The 21,781-nt window shown below is 35.9% G+C and overlaps 1 protein-coding gene across 3 annotated transcripts; it reads right to left on the bottom strand.

Moving 5' to 3' along the window:
* Positions 1–1,600: 1,600 nt before the first annotated feature.
* Positions 1,601–16,742, bottom strand: LOC131609648 (uncharacterized). Of its 3 annotated transcripts, none has more exons than XM_058881413.1 (10): positions 15,805–16,742; positions 15,597–15,695; positions 15,285–15,487; positions 14,893–15,086; positions 14,588–14,693; positions 6,163–6,398; positions 4,670–5,083; positions 4,420–4,501; positions 2,666–4,225; positions 1,601–1,918 (listed from the first exon to the last, which is right to left on the bottom strand). In XM_058881413.1, exons 1-10 carry the CDS (start codon positions 15,864–15,866, stop codon positions 1,770–1,772), a joined length of 3,105 nt encoding a protein of 1,034 aa, XP_058737396.1. In that variant the 5' UTR covers positions 15,867–16,742; the 3' UTR covers positions 1,601–1,769. The 3 variants fall into 3 exon arrangements, with proteins under 3 accessions (XP_058737396.1, XP_058737398.1, XP_058737397.1); XM_058881415.1 differs by having other exon boundaries at positions 1,601–1,912; XM_058881414.1 differs by having other exon boundaries at positions 4,420–4,498.
* Between the last annotated feature and the right edge of the window lie 5,039 nt (positions 16,743–21,781).

Raw genomic sequence — 21,781 nt, 5'->3', positions numbered from 1 at the left:
TTACTATTATTTTAAAGACTCTTTATTTCCATTTTTATCATTAATTCTTTTATTTTCTATTTTATTTGTTTTATGTGGTTATATTGAGGATTTGATTCTATTTAGGATCTATTTAGGATAGATTCTATTTTGAATTTGATTTTGTTTAGGATTTGATTTTCTTTTAGATTATAAGATTTGATTTAATTTTAGAGATTTGATTTAGTTTTAGATTAAAAGATTTGATTTCGTTTTAGAGATTTGATTTAGTTTTAGATTAAAAGATTTGATTTCGTTTCAGATTATAAGAGTTTTATTTTTTGTTTTGATTAAAAATCAATTAGGGTCTTCTTAAACCCATTAAAGTTATTTTGTTTTATGTATTTAAAGACTTTTGGCGTAGTCACAGGGGATATCTTTCCTATAATAAAATTTAAAGTTTTCTTTATTTTTGGTTGACTCCAAAGCTTATCCGACAGATTTTATGTTTGCCACCTTGTTTTTCATTCTAGATTTAGCGTTTGTTATTTCTTTAGGACTTCAGACTGCGTTAGTTGGTATCAGAGCCGATTTCTCCTGTGCTTTTCACATTTTGACTAGAACGTCAGAGTGCTAACTTTGTATCTCCACCCCCGCTTCGTCACATCAGAAGTTCTCCTCCGCAACTTTCGTAACTCTCACTTTTATTCCTGGTTCCATGAAGGAACCGGTTTTTTATATTTGCTACTTATTTCGTATCTCAACGTAGCAAATATTTGTATTCTATTATAATCAGAAACCGACCTATCGATAACAATGTTGAATCCTAAGTTAACAATCTATATCGGACTCATTGAAGAAACCGACCTATCGATAACAATGTTGAATCCTAAGTTAACAAATCCATATCGGACTCATTGAAGCATATGTCCGTGTGCAGCGGTATCATTTTTCTAACATCCAAATGGACATCACATGGTTTAACATTCTAAGATACAAAAACTCTATTGACATTATGATGCACCATAACTGCAACTAACAAAAAAAAGACAATTTAAATTCACCATTAAAACAATTAGAATTTCAATTTCCAAGACATTCGTAAAAGGATCTTGATTTTAAAATTCAGACAAAACATTCATATTTCAGACAAAAATAAACCAGATTTCCTTATCACTGATCAATAGAATACATATACATTATTGGCACGTTCATCTTCTTTTTAATTTCAAAACACATTAGTGTTTTGACATCAAAAAAGGCCATACAAATAAAAATCTTGAATGAAAATAAAATAAAATTTGGTAGAATTTTTTAATATTGATAATATGATAAAAAGGACATACAATGTAATGTGAAACCCACTTCCCTGCTTGATATTTCCAAATTTTAATCTTCAGCCGGTGCTGAGGGTAAAACCAAATATTAAAATCTTGATTTAATTTTTTTTTTTGACAAAAATAGTGGTGTCTCTACTTGTATAATAATTCCGTCCGAATTTCAATCTCCATATGCACTTCTATAAAAAAATAAAAAATAAACCATTCAACTTCAATTATGATTTATGTGTATATCCCCAGTATAAAATTAATTTCCTCCGCGAAATCATGGGAGCACTATGATTGTCTGTTTGACAAAAAGATAGCGGCGAGTTGAAATGTCATTAAGATGAAAATTGAAGAGCATTCATTAATTACAACAAAGAAAAACAACACAGTAAACCCATTATCATCTTTCATGCACGAGAGGGTTATAGATCAACATTTGGAGAATACAATCTAGTTAGTATACACATCAACAATGATAATACACTATCTATATCCAAACCCCAAGTCTAGTTCATGAATCCCCCCCTGATTGTGCCCTGAACTATGGATTGGCTTTGAGTTTGACCTAAGCTCCATCTCAAAAAGCCTCTGAAGTGCTTCTGGATGATTCCTTCCACCAGCAACTCCTGGAGCTAATAAAATAACCAAAAAACATATCAGAAACTGAACATGATTAGAGCTGATGATCAATATTCAGTTGTATGATCCTAAAGCAGTTTTAAAGCAATAACATAACAATCAACAGTTTGTCGGGCAATTTATATTTCCACACTAGTGCACTAGATTACATATAATCAGCTAAACACAATCATGTAAACCGGAACAAGCAATAACTAATTAATACATTATCTGATGGAACTGTGTAACTGTGAATGTGCAAAAGGAAAAGGAGAGATTGTTGAACTAACTTTGATAGTCCGTTAGTCCTCAAGGTCAGTGAAACATGTGCAAGCAGCAAAATATCAAACAATATAGTGATTAGAAAATAAAGTCGCAATCAGAATTGCAAATGACCCATTGTCAAATAACCCCCTTTTATTCATGTTGTCTTCAACTAAAGAATAAAAGATTATAAATGCTCAATCTAAAATACTAAGATCAATCAATCCCAATAAGCATAAAATACAACCGCTAAATTCCTTGTCATGAAAAAAAAACTATAACCACTGATCAAGTATCCAAAAATGAATTGCAGCAGAATTGATATATCAATTAATCCATGCCCAATAACATTTTTCTACAAGTAAATTATTGAAAAACAATTCAGGATTAATATCTGTCTGACTCTGAAGCTATAATAATAAATATAAAAATATTAAAAAATTATTAAAAAAAAAAGAAGCAAACATAGTAGCAATGCATATCAAATAATGCTTTACCTTGCAATTGCATTCCAGGGCCCCCTAAACCAGGATGCTGCTGGCCATTAAATGGGAAGCCTTGCATTGGGTTTGGTTCCTGCATAATACCAGACATCGGATTACTGAGATGAGGGGGCATAGCCCCGCCCCTCGGGAAACCTCGTAATAGATGAGGTGGAGGAAGGTTCCCTTGCATATGCATCTGCTGTAACAGAGGGTGATGAACAGGAGGATCAAACCCAGTTACAACACTGTTTGGTTGATGGAAAGGAGGACGAAGCATATTTCCTGGAAATTGACGGTTGGATGGAGAATCATGATGAACCATGCCTTCAGAAGTTGCATGGTTCATATAAGAACTAATATGAGGAGAGTGAGAGTCCGGTTGATTGAACATTGGACCAATGTGATTCAACTGATGGGGTTGGAGCTGTGAAGGTCGGTGGGCGTTAAGATTTTGATATGGATTACCGGGTTCCCTTATATCATAAGGACCACGAGGGTACGCTTGACCTTGATTTCTCATCATAAGTCGTTCGTCTCTAAATGCAGAATTCAGAGCTGCCAGTTTTCTAGTAATCTCAGCAGGTGTGTCTTGAGACAAATCTGCCTTAGCTGAATTTCCAACAGATAAAAAGGTTTGCAGAGGATCGCCAGCAGAAATCAAATTATCTTCTTCAGGGAGGCGAAAATCGTGAGATCGATTGAAACCACTAGCCTTGGAAATTCCAGTTTGAAGTAGCGATGAATTAACATCTCCATGAGAATCACCATAACCTAACCACTGCTCTTCAAATCTATTTGATTTGGGTTGATGAGTTTTTTCTGAAGGAAAGGCACCACCATTTCCATGTCTGTTCGGTGCAAGCTCGCCGGTAGGAGGATTGACATTGTCTGAGGTAGGGAAAGGAAACAACTGAGACTCTGAAAAATCAGCACCTGCAGATCCAATTGAACTTCTTTGAACAGAAAGGGGTGCTCCAACTGATTGCAGCTCCTTCATAAAAGCTGATCCAAAAAGTGTTTCCAGCGTCAATGTTTTTGATGAATTAGAAGCATCTGCATTTACTTCCTCTGGATTATCAAGAAATTTTCCAGTAGTTGCTCTTTCAGTGTTGTGCACTGTGTCAGTAGAATGTATAACAGATGATAGTTCCATATCTTTATGCAAGGGTCCTTTCTGTAACAAAGAAAGAAGGTGCTCGGAAGCATGACCATCAATTGAATTGGACTGTCCAGCCTTTGCACCAAAATCTTTGTCCTGCATGCGCTGCTGAGATGACGAACCGTTTTCACTAACTTGTGATAGAATTGACTGTTCGAGATCTTCACATGTAAGAACTGCAGGTAAAATCTCAGGCACATCGCTCTTGTAAGATAGCTCAGAGTTACTAATAGTGGTATGTGTTACATTTGGTACGCGCTCACCAGCAGGTTCAGGATTTTGGAAACTAGAATTTGGTGCAACATGATGTGTTGTTTCTACATTGGAAGCCTGCAACCCACTCTTTTCACCGCCAACAATAAGCGAGAGCAGGTCATTTGGCTTAGGTGTCAAGTCATCCATTGACTTCTTTTCTGCATTATGGTAAATGGGTAATGAAGAAAACAAGTTAACATAAAGTTACAAAGTACAACTGTAACACATAAAAAATTAGAAGCACTTACGAAGTACAACTGTAATGCATAAAAACTTTGAAGCAGTTACGAAGTACAACTGTAATGCATTAAAACTTTGAAGCACTGACACATATATTTATTTACACGCATACCTTCTTCAGCAAACCAATGAGCAAACTTCGAAGATTGGATGGCATGTGGACTCCATGTCTCATCTGCTTTATGATCAGGCTGCTACAAGAGCATAAAAAGTCAACTCATAGTAAAGTAAAACAGAACAAAACTTTGATCCAAATCACAATACATCTAGCCCAATAAGTAAAGTATTCATTTTTAGAAGTATATCTGTCAAACTTTCTTGGCATCAAAAGTATAAGAAATTCCAATAATTTCTTAAATTACCTCAACAATACTAGTAGATATGCCACTGGTTAGCGTTGAAGCATTACCAAAAAGCTTGTATAGGATAGACTCGGAACTCTCAGGATTGAAAGCTGATCCTATGGCCTCCTTTCCTTTCACTTCAGCCTTAAGTGGAATAAATGTATTGTCATCTGATGCTTCCAAGGCTTCTGAAAGAGCATATCTCTTTCTTAGTTGATCATTAATTCCAATCTTAATATTGGGGATATCCACAGAAGATGATAAATTAAAAGTATTTTCTTTCTCATTGTTGATTGAAAAATTTATATCTGCCCTTTGAAGATTCTGTTGATTGTTATCCACTTGCATGGTTGATAAGTTTCCTTCTTTATTTTCAGGATTTATACTGAATACATGGCTACTTCGGGTATCTCCAGGCTCAGGTTTTCCAGCCTGCAGAAAAACAGGAGACATCAAACATTTATAAAAGAGCTGTGAATAGTTGCGTGTAGCGAAAGTTATTAAAAATCCTTTTTTTTTCATTTAAGTTTAAACGTAGTTCTCAATGCCCAAGCTCCCTGTCTATATATGGGGAAAAGCAGCATTAAAGCAAGAAATAATGCACCAATATTCTATAATATCTTCCATGTTGATTTGGCATCCAATAAGTAAAATAAAGACCAAAAGTGTAATCCAGTTTAAGATTAAGACTCTCAATAGAAAACTTTTACCATACAAAATTTAAATGTCGAGATTTGAAATTGGATCTTGAATGCTAAACAATTTTAATAGAGGGTAGTATCAAATACTATATCACAATCTAATTGTTTCCTCCCTTACATTATTGATAACAATATGTCGAGTTACAGTTCATGACCATAAACCATCTCTATGTCCATTTAATTCTTACATGGAAGTTGCTATATAAAATCCTAAAAATTCCTTTATAACTTTCTCTTTGATATTAGACAATAACCCAACATTTGAAACAACATCACAGTCAAAACAAGCTGTTCTGTGAGACTATAATTTTATTGTTGACTTCAAATTCTCAGCAGAGAAAACTAGTGTGTCGTTGAATCAAGCTACACTTTGCTTTCAAACTATTGAACTTTGCACGATTAAGATTTCTCTTAAGACACCAAAAATATTATTCAATAAACACACTTTGGAATCACAAAGGCATTTGAAATTTCAAAATTTTCATGCTCCCAGAGAAGTCATTGTGAACTAAACTACAAAATTTCATATTAATGATTACCATCCCAAAAACATGACATGCTAAGGACTCGGTTCTCCAATACAAAGTACCAACATTCCACACTATAAATCTGAATAATAACATCAAAAAAATCTCTATTCAGATACATAACATTTATAAAAGACAATATCAACATTTACAACTTAAAAAATTAATAGCAAATTGTATGCCAAGTTGAACGCTTCAGGCAATTGATTTTTGAGTTTAACATTCTAAAAATGACAGCATCAAAGGCCACAAACAAGGTAGATAAAAAGTGTCAACTAATTACCTCTGCTACATGAGTGTTGGAGGATATTTTGCTACCCATATTCCTTTCCAACACTGTGTTTGCAAAACCAGGGGGTACAAGTGGTCTTGCTGAAGCATGTGAATGGGAAGAAGATTTCTCATCATTACTTTTTGAATCATCGTCGATGAGTGAAGAAAGGTCAAAATCCACTTTATTCTTGTCTGGATTCATCTTAAGCTTTTCAGTTTGCTCTTTTCTCATCAACTCGAAAGAGGCTGGCAATAAAGTTGTCAATCATTGAATTTAAATTTATTATACATGATTTTACAAATGGCCCAAATTACAATGTTTAACAGAACATTAAAGTAATAAATAATGAAAATAAATACAGTCTCCCAAGTACGACAATATCTTGTTAGTGGGACATGAGGCAAGCCTGACAACTGCAAAACAGCCCAGCCCTTTAAAACCTTGTGGCATCTTTTAAAATTCTAATGGATTTTATGTTGTGTACAGCGGCAGACAATGTGTTCCACTTAAGTGTATGCCAGACAATGGGCTTTCTATTTCGATTTTCAGATCAGCCTTCCCAAAGTAGAGTGTACCACCTTGGGAATTACAGAAGATGTCATCTTTAAATGAAAAAGAATACCCTCAATTGTGTCTGTAAAGTTTCTATATTTGAAATAATTATGATGCAAAACTCATGGCACCAGAAAATTTCAGTGTTTATTTTAGTGGGATCATATCGGTGGCTTTTGTGTCGCACAAAGAGGTTCAGATTACCTCCTGGAAAACAGCCAGGGTGACTTCCCAATTCATGATTACTAGTTTTGTTTGATGATTTTTGCATTGAGCATTCAGCTATTATTTAAAATCTCTATAGACTCGACTCATTATGATCTGACCTACCCAAGCCAGTTTATTCAGAGTTGATGGACATGTTCCTAAATCATTAGATTGGTTCACAACTCAGCACAACCTTACAAAGAATAGCAATTTCTAAATGGATAAAATGACAAAACAGGATTTGATATAACTAGAATGTAAGAACTATGAAGGATGGGTTGTGTTCCCCTCATTGCAGTTGGATTCAGTTTGGTAGAGCTAGGTTTCATTCAGCTCAGCAGAGTTGGATTCTTTAATAACATTGTCCTGTTGGGTTCATCGCAAACTTACACTGGTTTGATATTGCTAGAATGTAAAAAGGGTGGGTTGTGTTCCCCTCATTGCAGTTGGATTCAGTTCAGTAGAGCTAGGTTTCAGATCATCAGTGAAAGTACTTGTTTATTGTCTTATTGGCATTCATGCTTGGCTAAAACATAGAAGCAGCTGCATGTCATACTGTGTACTCTTGCATATATTAATAAGTTCAAAACAGGTACTGAAGCAAGATGTTACAAGTAATGTCATGACATCAACCATGACATCGCGCCTGCAGAACTAAGGAAGGAAGGCTCAGTTTGGTTTTAAAGATACAAAGCCTTATGGAATCCTATGTGGCGCAGTTTTAAAGGTCAAAGAATCAAGTCAGAATATTGAAGAATCAAATCTGAAGATTGAAGATTCAACTGTTACTAATTTAGGAGATAAATTAGGTAACTTATGATTAAAAGACCTTGCTTGTAGCAGAAGAAATCTGCTGATTTGTAACAGCAAGGAGTGTTGTGATTTCAAGCCCAAGTCCAACTAGAATTAGGTTATATATAGGATTCTTTGTAACCTTGTAAACCTAACGATCATAATGTAGACATTAGGATTTGTTGTGTAAGTGAACCTCCCGAGTTGTGGGAAGGTCACCATTGTCCATCTCAAAGCCCGTAGGCAGGAGATGTGTTGTTATTCTCGAAACTGTTAAGTAAGAGAATTATTGTTCTCACTCTAAGCCATTAGGTATGAGTTGAGTATTGTTCTTGAAGGAAGCTTTTAAGCAACTTCAAGATAGTTCTAAGGTGGGAGTATTACGGCTCTTAGTCTTAGGATAATTGTGCTGGAAGTGTAACTTCTATTTGAAGAATAACTGGTACAGTATTGATCTAGGAAGAGAGATGGTGATATCTCGTATCTAAGTGTGGTATCTTAGATAGAAGGATCATTGGGTAGTTATTAGGTATACTGTGGCAGTTGCCTGCAAACCTGAGGTTGTTTGTAAGAAAATAATACTACTGATAGTGGACTTCTCTCCTGGCTTGGTATGCCCCCAGATGTAGGTTGTTTGAACCGAACTGGGTGAACAATTCTGTGTGTTATTTACTTTCTGCTGTGTTAATTATACGATGTCACAACATCAGGGATGACATCCGGTATTCAATTGTTAAGCAGTCTGTAACAGAACCAGTTCAGAGGTGACTCTGCATAATTCAGCTATGCAATGTTTATAATGGTTCTGTAGTTTGTATGATCTCAGATTAATCATGGTCAGAAGATAATTTAAGAGATCAGTTGTAATACCCTGCATAATATATCTGCACAGCTAGATGTCTTAACATCGTGCTTGACATCTGAGACTGTCATACCAGAATTTCAATTGGTATCAGAGCTGGCATCCTGTCTGTTTCTGGATGAGATCTTTGGGAGATACTTTCTGGTTTTATGCAAGGTAGATGATGTAATCAACAGATAGAAGAGGAAGACAACAAGTGGCAGTTGGCTTTTCTCTTGTCTTGGATTAAATCACTCTTGGGCAGAAGGGTGATAAGATTGAAGACTCAAGAAGATGTGTGTGCTCTAAGCTGGTTGATTGTGTGTGCTGAATGTTTTTGATTGTGATACAACATTAATAAAGAACCATGAAGGGAGCATGAAGTCTGAGTACTGAGAAAGATTGTGTTCAATGAGGAATTGAACAGAGGGTGCGCTCTTGAAGACATGAAGATGCGTCTTATGTCTTCCATTCATCAAAGTACAAGGAAACATGTGTTGTCCTGGATAAGGGGAAAGTATTACTGTTGTTGTGCTGATTGTGTTTCCAACATGTTGTTTTTCTTGGTGGAAGGTGAGATTACCAAGGATGTGTGTGATGTCACACCTCATGTGATAACTTGCTCTGCTTAATCTGGAAGTGAAAGCAGACAAGGTACTGAAGCTTGAAGAGCAACACTATTGTCAAAAGTGGCAGCTTTGACTTAGTGTGGATTGGAATGGGCAGATTCCAATCTGGATGGCAGTAGTGTTCTAAACTACTTTCATGTTGAAGACTTCATATGACATGAAGAGAGTTACTTGATCTTAAAGTTGTAAGATCTTGGTAACTAGGTGTGTTTGACCGGTGCCAGGACCAGTTTGTTGTGTGAACATAGGGGTGTTCATATTGTTTGGTCCCTAGAAGAGAAGGATGGACCAAACTGTAGGTCTGCTAGACCAAATTGACCAGTAGATGTTGTCCAAGAAAGTAAAATTCAGAAGATTCAAGCGGGAGTGAATATCCTTGAATCGCCTTGTTCAACATTCAACACAGTAAAGACTATGATAAGGTAATATCTGTTACTATCTGATCATGAGTAGGTTTTTGGGTCTAGTATGTAGCTTGAAGATGAAGCAAGCTATTTGTTAGGGTGAAACCGTTGTTATGCCCTATGTGTGTTGCTTACTATTATAAGATGTGGAGTAAGCAATGTGTTTTCTGTTAAAATGAGACTGTTTTCCGCTGCTTAATCTATAGATCACAGTCTAAGTTATTTCAACAGAAAGTATTTTAAGAAGATTCCTACAGCCATAATTGAAGTGTCAAAGATACTTGAGTAATCTCTCAAGTCCACTCATTTTTGACATGGTTCATTATTGCTGATGAATGACTCTTGATCAAAGCCATTCATAAAATCTGCATGCGGTTTCCTGAAAGGAGGAATAAATGTCACACTAAAAGTTGTGACATCTGTGCTGGTATGCAGCTACCAGTTGAAGAACAGATGTTCTGGTGCTAAACAAATGTAGTGTGAGTACATATGTTTGGAACCTACTCCTGACCTGGAAGAGGAGACATCTGACTATGATTGATCAGGACACGATCAATTAGTAATTCTACAACAATGTTCATACATGTGGAAATTACTTATTTTGCTCAAAGTGCCATAACTGATTTATGAAGGTATACCTTTCTATCCCTTTATACAAATAAAATCAAGATGAGCTTATATCTGGTATTTTCTTCTGATCAAAGGAACCAGATGTATATTGTGATTCATTACCATAGAACAGTTGTTGGAACTGAATACTGTGTCTTATACATAGTGAAATATGGTTATGAGTTGTGAACCTCCTTATGTTATATTCATAGAAGGAAGTTATGTTGAAGAATCAAGGATGTCAGAAGGTCTGACTAACTCAGTGTCATGCCATCCTTAAAGTCTATTCCAGATATCTTTTGAGGGAATCTCCTCTTTAGGTATAGACTATGGCATCCACCATCTCTTAATCAGAGTGAGAGTCTGAAGTAGTATGTTGAGATGCTGGCTATTTTTTTTCCTTGGTTATGCTGATAAAGAACTCTACTATCTCCACCAATCGGTTATGAACAAAGTTATTAGAGATGTTAATCATTCCAAGTTATCCTACTACAAGCTACAGTAAGTGGCAGACTGTATATTGTATAGCAAGTAACTAAGTATTCTAAATTTGGAAACTGTGGCAAGTCCAAGTGAAGGAAGCTTTAAGTTCAAAGATATCCTCTGTTTGTATAAGTGAGGGGGAGTAAAGGAGTTTGAAGATCAGCAATGACAAAGTTAATCTGCATTTAATCTTTATGAAAAGTCTATGACTAATCTCAAAAGCAGATAAACAATGTCGTATAAGATGTCAGGACATAACTCACAACATGTTTTATCCTTGAAACCAGCAAGGAACATTCATTGATTTATCAACTAAAAAATATGTTTTGATGGTGTGTATCACTTGTTCTGATATGGTGCATGATCCAACCATTGCACAAGTACACCTGAAGCAGAATTCTCAAATAAACATCTCTTGATCAAGACATTTGTTAAAATCTAGGTATGTTATGCATTATGCTCAGGTTTATTGAGTCCTTTGTTTTCGTTTTTACTTTCAGTTTCTGAGTCTCTTATAGCTATTATTGAATATAAGTCTAGAGTTTAGGTTATGTTTATCAAATTGTGATAAACACAGGGATTAAGGGTAGTGTTCAGATTCTGTCAAATCTAAGGTCAATCTTTGCAGTTGTTTTGCATAAGATTTTGAGTCTTTTCTTTGTTTAGAGTCTTTAATTCTAGTCTGAATACATGTTGCTTCTTGTATTCTCTGTTGTTCAATATAGATGTGTTGTCTATTTTGAATATGTCTTGGGTGTCTATAGTCTTGAACATAGACTGTCTTGTGTTCTGAGTCATCCAACATAGAAAACTGGTTTTTCTATACTAGTAAATGGATGGGCCAAGTTATTGCATTGTCACAGTAAGTATCCTCTTCTGTTCCATAGAGGAAATAGAGTCGTTGAATGGAATTTTGAAGTCAAAAAGGTGGGATAGTCTATGTCCTATATTCAAAGAAATAAAGTGTGCTTCCCAATGTAACAGACCTGAAATGACAATGTCTGATCTGATGTCGGGACATTAAAGAATAGATTCTCCTGCATGTAATGTCATTGGTTATTCATTGAAACTGTTCTTGTCTTTAGAAACAGTCAAAAGAGGCTGGGCGGTGGTCAGTGTGTAACAGAATTCCTGCCCTCAATAAGCGCTCCACTCTATTAAAAGCCTTGACTATCGTTACTTCCTATGATCCTCCTATGGCTATAAATAAGCATATCTGCAGCAGGCTTCAGTTATCAGATCACTCAAAGATGTGTTTCCTATGTGTTTGTGTTGGGTGTGTCCAGATTTGGTATTGTGATGGGTTCCTCTATCAAAATCTAATCAGTATATCACAGGGTGGGGAAATCATGGATCTGTACCAAAGATGTTACAGAAATAACAATTACATGCATCCTCGTGTTCTGCCTTTAAGAAGGAAGACTTTAGTTGTGATTTGTGATCTGAGTTATGAACACAATTGTGATTTGTGTTCTGAGTTACAAGGGCTAGTTCTTGAAGAACTACAGTGGCAAGAATTTGTTCTCGTATCTTCTTCCTCATGTGCAGGGGGAGTTACAGGTTCTTCCACTGCATATTATGACATCGTGTTCATCCTTGTCATATTATGGCTAAAAAGGGGGAGAGAGGTTGATGCTGATTTTGCTACTGTCAAAAGAAACAAAGGAAGATCTGAAGACAGAAGTAGAATCAGACTGACGATGTTATGATGTGGTCCAACCTCTGAAACCTGAAGGCTGAAAGTTGAAGCAGCTGCTCTTGAGTTTTCTTCTTACTTGTTTTTATTTGTTTAAATGTATAGTATGTATAGTTTTAGCCACAATAAGACAAAGGGGGAGATTGAAAGTACTTGTTTATTGTCTTATTGGCATTCATGCTTGGCTAAAACATAGAAGCAGCTGCATGTCATACTGTGTACTCTTGCATATATTAATAAGTTCAAAACAGGTACTGAAGCAAGATGTTACAAGTAATGTCATGACATCAACCATGACATCGCGCCTGCAGAACTAAGGAAGGAAGGCTCAGTTTGGTTTTAAAGATACAAAGCCTTATGGAATCCTATGTGGCGCAGTTTTAAAGGTCAAAGAATCAAGTCAGAATATTGAAGAATCAAATCTGAAGATTGAAGATTCAACTGTTACTAATTTAGGAGATAAATTAGGTAACTTATGATTAAAAGACCTTGCTTGTAGCAGAAGAAATCTGCTGATTTGTAACAGCAAGGAGTGTTGTGATTTCAAGCCCAAGTCCAACTAGAATTAGGTTATATATAGGATTCTTTGTAACCTTGTAAACCTAACGATCATAATGTAGACATTAGGATTTGTTGTGTAAGTGAACCTCCCGAGTTGTGGGAAGGTCACCATTGTCCATCTCAAAGCCCGTAGGCAGGAGATGTGTTGTTATTCTCGAAACTGTTAAGTAAGAGAATTATTGTTCTCACTCTAAGCCATTAGGTATGAGTTGAGTATTGTTCTTGAAGGAAGCTTTTAAGCAACTTCAAGATAGTTCTAAGGTGGGAGTATTACGGCTCTTAGTCTTAGGATAATTGTGCTGGAAGTGTAACTTCTATTTGAAGAATAACTGGTACAGTATTGATCTAGGAAGAGAGATGGTGATATCTCGTATCTAAGTGTGGTATCTTAGATAGAAGGATCATTGGGTAGTTATTAGGTATACTGTGGCAGTTGCCTGCAAACCTGAGGTTGTTTGTAAGAAAATAATACTACTGATAGTGGACTTCTCTCCTGGCTTGGTATGCCCCCAGATGTAGGTTGTTTGAACCGAACTGGGTGAACAATTCTGTGTGTTATTTACTTTCTGCTGTGTTAATTATACGATGTCACAACATCAGGGATGACATCCGGTATTCAATTGTTAAGCAGTCTGTAACAGAACCAGTTCAGAGGTGACTCTGCATAATTCAGCTATGCAATGTTTATAATGGTTCTGTAGTTTGTATGATCTCAGATTAATCATGGTCAGAAGATAATTTAAGAGATCAGTTGTAATACCCTGCATAATATATCTGCACAGCTAGATGTCTTAACATCGTGCTTGACATCTGAGACTGTCATACCAGAATTTCAATCAGAGTTGGATTCATTCACCTCATTGTCCTATTGGGTTCATTGCAAACTTACAATGATGTGTATGTTCGTGTTTTCTGGTTTGAGATGGGAACTGTGGAATTGAAACTGAATGCAACACCATTCGCTTCCTTTGCACGTTAAAATATTCTGTGCACTATAAATATTGTGCTATGTTTACTAATTGTTGGGAGCATTAGTTAACTTTGCAGTTTATTAGCTATGCTTGAGTTAACTTACTCAATCCGACACCTCCCAACTCAGATAATAGTAAGGTTCATCAAACCCTACTGATCCAAATTTTCATGAGGATGCCAAAAAATATTGAGGTGTGTAGTGAGCCATATTCTACTATTGATGCTTTTATCATTCATGTTATCTCTTTTTCATATATCAACCCTTCAATTTGTCAATTTCTTAAACAAGTACATGCCTCTCGGCCTTGCCAGTCATCAGTTTCTCATAGGAAAATATATGTGCAGTAAAGCTAATCAATTTGAAGGGGATGTTAGTGGGCCATGTAATCACCCTAAATAGGGCTACAGCAACATTGTCTCAGGCCCCAACACACTTTGAAGCGATTTTCTAACAGATTTTATATGCTGTGTAGTGCAGAATACAATGTACTGCGCAGTACAACATGCATTTCGACATAATTAGCCTTCTTAAAATAGAGCATGTAGATCGTAAGAAACAGGAGAAAATCGCGTCCATAAATGGGAAGAATCCCCCTAAGTTGTTTCTGTGCATTTTCTATATATTTCAAATAGAGTATTAGACATCATTCAAACAATTAGACAATATCTTCAAGAAAATAACATGTACCTCTTCTCTTTTTTTCCTCTTCTGCCCTGTCCTCACTTGTACACTCCAAAGAGCCAAAAGTTTCATCATTGAAAGTGTCATTAGTTTCTCTACGAGAGTGAGGTGCCTAGCAAGTATCAAAATTAACAAATTATAACAGACTCAGAGATAATAAATTGCTTATATTCTCAACACTGTCCATAGCTTCAACACATCAAAAAAACATACATGATTGAGATTTGAGAATTTTTGGAAGTAATCAATACTAAACTATGGCGAATATACATCTGTCTGAGAAATATGTAACTACAGATAAGTGAAATAACCTTATAAGGACGAGGAGGATGATAGGGCTCATTAGACCGATTTGGCTGGTAATTGTCATTAGCTCGAAACTTAGGAGCAGACAACCCAGGTGCATACCCAGCAGGTCTTGGAAAAGAGCCACTACCAAGAAGTCCATCGTGCTCAGGACCTTGCAAAGATCTCCGAGACTGGTTGCCAATACGTTTTCCAGAATCTGTAAATTGACATTGACAATGAAATAGCAACATATAACTCGACTTACATAAAACTTCTACCCCAACATCCATATAAATGGCAAGCACGGAATAATTCATATTTATCCAAATGTTTGTCACTTGTAGAGGCATTTAGAATTCTTGTATTTTAGAAACTAAAAAGAAATTAAGTATTTTTGTAGATCAAGTGTAAACACCTGAATCCCATTCTGATTGAGAATCACTGTCTCTGTCTGAACGTCCAGAAGAGCGAGAATCCCATTTTCCATGAGTTCCCCGCGAAAAGTTATTTGTATCCCCTCTGGTTGGAGGTGATGAACTGTACTCATTGCGTCTGAAACTATGTGTTGATAGAGCACCAGTACTTCTATGTCGATCCAGGGAAGCATCTTCAAATTCACTGTTTTCAATGCAGAAAAGCAAAGCAAGACACATAAGAGATAGAGCTTAAATATATATAAGGTTAAAAGGAAAATGTTAGCACACCGGCAATATAGCTTAATACATACCTTAAAAGTGATTGATCAAACCCACTAGGAAACTCTTTGCATACATCCAATCCACTAACAGATAACAAAAACTCTCTTGTGTATGAAATTTTCAACTTCCTGAGCAAACCCCAACAAGTAAGCATTATAACATTCATCACATTTTAAATTAAAAACATCATAAAAAATACTATAAACAATAAGCTAATCATAGAATATAGAAGGTTACTTTTGCAATCCATTATCAGTTGCCTGATCCAACAAGTTCTGATCTTCGTTTTCTAAGCTCATTTTGTTCCCTCCACACAACACTTATGCTAACAAAGTCGATAACCAATGTCAAATATTTTCAACCGATGAACAATGCAGAGTATTACTACAACCCACAAAGAGCACTAGCCCTCATCAATCATAGAACTCATAACACATGTTCAACACTTTTCTTGAGAACTATATTTGACCAAATATTTCTGTTTCAACACCAAACACAGTACAGTACACAGATAAAAAAAACCCAAAATATCAGTATTATTGTTCTAGTTCAACTATAAGACCAACAATCCCTGCTTTTTCATCATTTATTTCTAAAAAAACCTTAAACGAAAATCTCCAAAGCTATCAAAAAACCCAAAACCTACAAACAATCCCACTCACTGATCCAGCTCAATCAACGAGACCCGTCATCCAAAACCCTCTCAAGCTTCCTCTTTTGCGAAAATCGAGCAACACCACCCCGGAAAAAAGTTGAAAAAACTACTCTCTCCTTCAATGAAATTCCCGAAAGAAACGTAAAGATTGGTATATACAAATCATCACCCCTTGAGCAAAATTCAGAACACGGATTCACGGGAGATAGAGATTCAATTCAAAAATATTGTGCAGTATCCATGAATTTATGCTCCGAGAAAAAACTAAGGGACAACAATTATCGAGGGTTTGTGCAATAAAAAAGGGGGGGAAACTAGGGTTAGGAATTTCTGAAGATTGGGGATGCGGATCGAAGGTTAGGTATAGAATTTGTGAATGGAATAGCGTGAAATTGATAATTTGGGGGTGATTTTGCAGAAATGGATCGCGATTGAGGAAGAGGAAGTGAGCGAGAGGAGAAGAGATTTGAAGAGAGAGAATGTAGAGAGAGATTGTTGCTATTATGGAGTTATTATTATTATCTATTTATTTATTTGTTTATCTATTAGATAGAACAACTAGGAAACAACCTATGGTTTTAACCAAATTATTAGTTAGATAATAATTAGAATTTTTTTTACAGTAATTTGAATTTATTTGAAATCTTGTTTTTCTTAAATATTATGACATTGTATTAAACTTTCTAGAAAACTCATATCTAAATTAGGTGTGTTTTAAACTATTTTTTAATATAAAAAATTATATTTTAATATTGTTTAAAGAGTGAAAATTAAAAAAAAAAATTATGAATGTATAAAATTTTACACTCATGTCTTATAATATTTTTATTGAAAAATAGTAGTTTTTTGAGGTGGTAGGTCTTGCTCACGGTAGTGAGAGATCCTGTTTGGTATTTTTTGTGGCTATGGAAAGAACAAGCTCACATGAGGCGAAAAACTATGGGTTTACGTGGTATTTTGTGCATGTTATGATTTGTCCTTCTAAATTATAAGGTTGAGGTATGTAATAGGCTTTTAGGCTTAGGGTTCAAGGAGCTCCCAAGAAGCGGTAATTGTTTCCTCTTGATTAAGGGAATCTTTTACTGCCTACTTCTTAGGGAGACGTGTGCATGACTTCACAAGTGTGGTTATGAATTAGATAAATTTCATTACCCATGTTTACCTTTGAGACAAGCCCCCCACCTCGTGAGGGTTATAGCTCGGGCGACGAGTAAGGGGGCAGGCACCGGTGAGGAGAACATAATCCTAAAGCTCTGTTCGAAAATGGAAAGAGTCAACATGGCCACCACTGGCGGTTTAACTGCTCCCTATTTTTACTTTCACCTTCTTTGTAAGTATCAGATACGCCTAAGAGGGGGTGAATTAGGTTTTTCAAAAATCAATCGGTTTTATGAGAATACTTCTAATAATTTTGGTTAAGTGTTTGAAGGTTTTTTGATGGTTCTTTTCTTTTCTTGGTAATAGTGATGAAAGCGATAAAATGCGGAAAGGTAAAGAACGCAAGGATATATACTGGTTCCCCTCACAATCCGAGAGTACGCCAGTTCTCTTTCAAACACGAAAGAGATTTCACTATAGTTAGAATTATTGTACAAGCCTATGCTTACTATCTAACCTATAGGGTGATCAAAGGTTCTTAACACCTCTAAGATCAAGCAACACTAATGTGAATGAAGAACAATCCTCTTCAAACACAACACTTACTTCCAACAATCCTGGATAGTAAGGAGAAATAATCTTTTGAATTTATGCAAGAGTTTATGATGAAAGATGAAGAGCAATATCAATCTTAGATTGATCTTCTTCTTCAAGTAAAACAATTCTCAATAAGTATATAAGTGTTCACAAATGAATGTATGAAACTTGTAAAGATTTCTCAATGAAAATGTGTATGATAAGTTTCACCAAAAATTCTGGTTTATATGAACACTTGAAGATATTGAAAGATGAAGAATTTTAATGCTTATGAATTGTTATTGAAGAAGGTGAATTATGAATATGAAAGTTGTAGAATATATAGTATGTTAAACACCCTTTGGAAAGGTTATTTTTCCATGAAACAATGCAATGGTTATGTGAAAATAATAGTATTTCGTTTGGGTGAAAATATGCAAGAAAAAACACACTGGTTCAGTAGGAACCGGTTCCTACTTGGGACAACCCGGTTCCTGCTGAACGTTACAGCAGAAAATTTGAAATTTTACACATGGGAACCGGTTCCCAGCAAGGGACAACCCGGTTCCTAGTAGTAAAAACCAGAACCTGAAATATGCTGAAGGCTGGAACCCGGTTCCCAGCTAGGGAGGAACCGGTTCCTGGAAACTTTTCTTTGGTTTTTACTTTTGAGAAAGGTTTCAAATGATTAATATGATATGAAACTTTGTAGAATGTTATGTAATGCATGTAGAATATATTTGTGAACATTTATATATCAAAGTGAGAACTATTTATACCTTTGACGCTTTGACTTGATGTAAATCTTCACAATTCTTCAAGACTTGAAATGGTGTGGATTTGCCAAAGCTTGATATTCTTTTTGCACATCCTTTTATGAAGGTTGATATCCAAATTGTCTTCATCAAAACCAAGTATAATTGAGAAGCTTGCAATTACATTCTCCCTCTTTTTGATGATGACAACCAAGTCTTGAAAAGTTTTTGAAAAGTTGTTTTGTGCTTGAAATTTGTTGAACAAATGCAAGGCTCCCCCTATGTTAGTGACTCCCCCTAAATCCATGATTTCTCTTTGGTAAATGGAGTGAGTTTATTTGATGCTTTTAGTTATGGCCTGCATTTTCTTTGAAACAAAACAACAAACATGCATATTCTTCTCCCCCTTTGTTATTATCAAAAAGGATGGAGGAAAAGAGAAATGGATATGAAACTTAAACATAACATAAATGGAATAACATAACACACATAGATTAAACGATACGAGAAGTACGGAACGATACAGAGTTTTAACGATTACCACAAAAAACAAATACTTAGTCTCAAACATCACAAAGCATAAAGAACACATTGTCTAGAGAAACATAAACATATAAAGAAAAATAAAAACATAACATCGAAATAAAACAATTATTAGTCACTTTCATTCATGTGCTCTTCATCATCTCCACTTCCATTCCCATCATCTTGGTCTTCTTCCTCTTCACTTGCTTATTCTTCTTCATAGTGAGCCAAGATGCGTCTTTGAGTTCTTTGAATCTCACGGATTTGCCTCCTCATAAGACTATGTTCAAAGTTGTTTTCCCGTTGGTTGTTGTCGATGGAGGTTTGGATTGAGCAAAGTTTAGTAAACATCATTTCCATGGTATAACCACCTTCGGGAGGTTGGGGAACACGGGGAACGGTTGGCTCAAAATCTACCTTGTAGAAGAATCTTCCTTCTCTATCCGTTACAATTCCGGTATTTTTGAGCGCGGTTGTGGAGGATATTGCACATTCTTGTTCATCCATGGTTTTCTTAGGTTCCCTTTGAAGAGGGACACCGGCATTCCTAACAATATGAGAGATAGCTCTTGCATACGGTAAATCACCCTTAAGAGAAGCCATGAGTTGCATGTGACGCATTATGGAGGGAGCCCAATTTACCTCAATACCACGAGTCAAAGCAACCAAAACCATTAATTCAAATTCATTAACACGAGAATGGTTAGAGTTTTTCAGAAATAAAACATATCCAATGATAAGATGTAGCATCCTATCACTAACCGATAAGCTTGAACCAAACATGTTGTATTTTGTGGCAAGTTGTTGTCAAACCGTATCACGTTGAGTTGGTCGACACATATTAACAAAAACGTCAACCTTACTATAAGGTTGCCAATCCTCCGGAATATTACCTTGAATGAGCACTAAACCTTCATATGGAATTCCTAACAATTTTCCAAATTCTTCAACATCTAAACAGATATCTTTTCTAGATACTTCCGAAGTTAAAATAAAATCACCAAATTCATCTGTAACAATCTTAAGGTTATGATAGAACTCCCTAACCAGATCCGGATAATATTCACCATGGTCACTCACAAAATTAGCGACACCGGCATTAGCTAGTCTAGCAGGTAAATTGAAGCTATGAGTTGGAAAATCATGAAGTTTACCGTACTTTGCCGGAAGGAGATTCTGATTACGGGTGTTGAAAGTGATTCTCCGACTTTTGACCGTTGGAGGAAGCTCTTGAGGTTCTTCACTAGTTTCACCAACTTTGTTCTTCCCTTTTGCATTCCTTGTAGCTCTTGGTGCCATGGTTGAAGGAGGATTTTGATAGTTAGGGTTTAGGTTTGGGATTTTCGGATTTGGAGAGATGAGGAAGATTTGAGTGAGATAAGTGAAAGAATGGAGGTTTATATGGAGGTTTGAGGTAGTGGGTAATAAAAATTTGTTAGTAAAAGTGAGATAGTGGAGCTTTTATGAGGTTTGACAATGGAGGTGGAAGGGTTTTTGGAGAAGATGAAGATAAGTGAATGTGATAAAATGAAAGTGAATGTGTGGTTAAGAGATATAAAGTGTAATTAAGTGATATAAAAATTAAGTGAAAAAATAAAAATAAAATAAATAAAACGTAACAGCCAAAACAAATGCAAGAAATGAAAATGTACGTGGGAACCGGTTCCTCTCTACATGGAACCCGGTTCCTGAAACACAAAAAAGTCACACTTCTGGAATTTACTATGGGGAACCGGTTCCTCCCTACATGGGAACCGGTTCCGGGACAGAAAAAGTCCAAAAACTTGGTTTTTATGAAAGAGAAAGCATATATAACACATAAAAACATCAAGACATAATACACAAACATAAATAAAGCACTTTTTGACACACATGAATTTTTAGAAATGTGTACCTTTGATTTATGATAATGAAGAAAACAATTAAATATCACCTTCATCTAAAATTCCAAGCTCTCGTCGAATTTTGTAAAACGATTCTTTTAGAAGAGGCTTGGTGAAGATATCTGCAAGTTGGTTATGAGTATCCACAAACGTTACTTCGACATCTCCTTGAAGGACATGGTCTCGGAGAAAATGATGTCGAATGTCTATGTGTTTGGTTCTTGAATGCATGACCGGATTTTTTGTGATATTAATTGCACTTGTGTTGTCGCATCAAAGAGGAATGCATCCGAGATCAAGTCCGAAGTCACGAAGTTGTTGCTTAAGCCAAAGAATTTGTGCACAACAACTACCTGCTGCTATGTATTCTGCTTCGGCCGTGCTAAGAGCAACACATGCTTGCTTTTTACAAGCCCATGATACTAATGCATTCTCAAGAATGTGACAAGTTCCACTTGTGCTTTTACGATCAGTTTTACAACCAGCATAATCCGCGTCAGAATAACCAATTAAATTGCAAACACTACCTTTAGGATACCATAGGCCAACGTTGGTTGTTCCTTTTAGATACTTCATGATCCTTTTAACCGCCATAAGATGTGATTCCTTTGGATTTGCTTGAAAGCGAGCACAAAGACAAACACTGAACATTATATCAGGACGGCTTGCTGTCAAATACAATAAAGAACCAATCATACCTCGATACTTAGTAATATCAATTG

The sequence above is a fragment of the Vicia villosa genome, linkage group LG6 (genome assembly GCF_029867415.1).
Source record: "Vicia villosa cultivar HV-30 ecotype Madison, WI linkage group LG6, Vvil1.0, whole genome shotgun sequence".
NCBI lineage: Eukaryota > Viridiplantae > Streptophyta > Magnoliopsida > Fabales > Fabaceae > Vicia > Vicia villosa.
The sequence above is the reverse complement of the archived record's forward strand: the minus strand, read 5'-3'. Positions and strand labels throughout refer to the sequence as shown.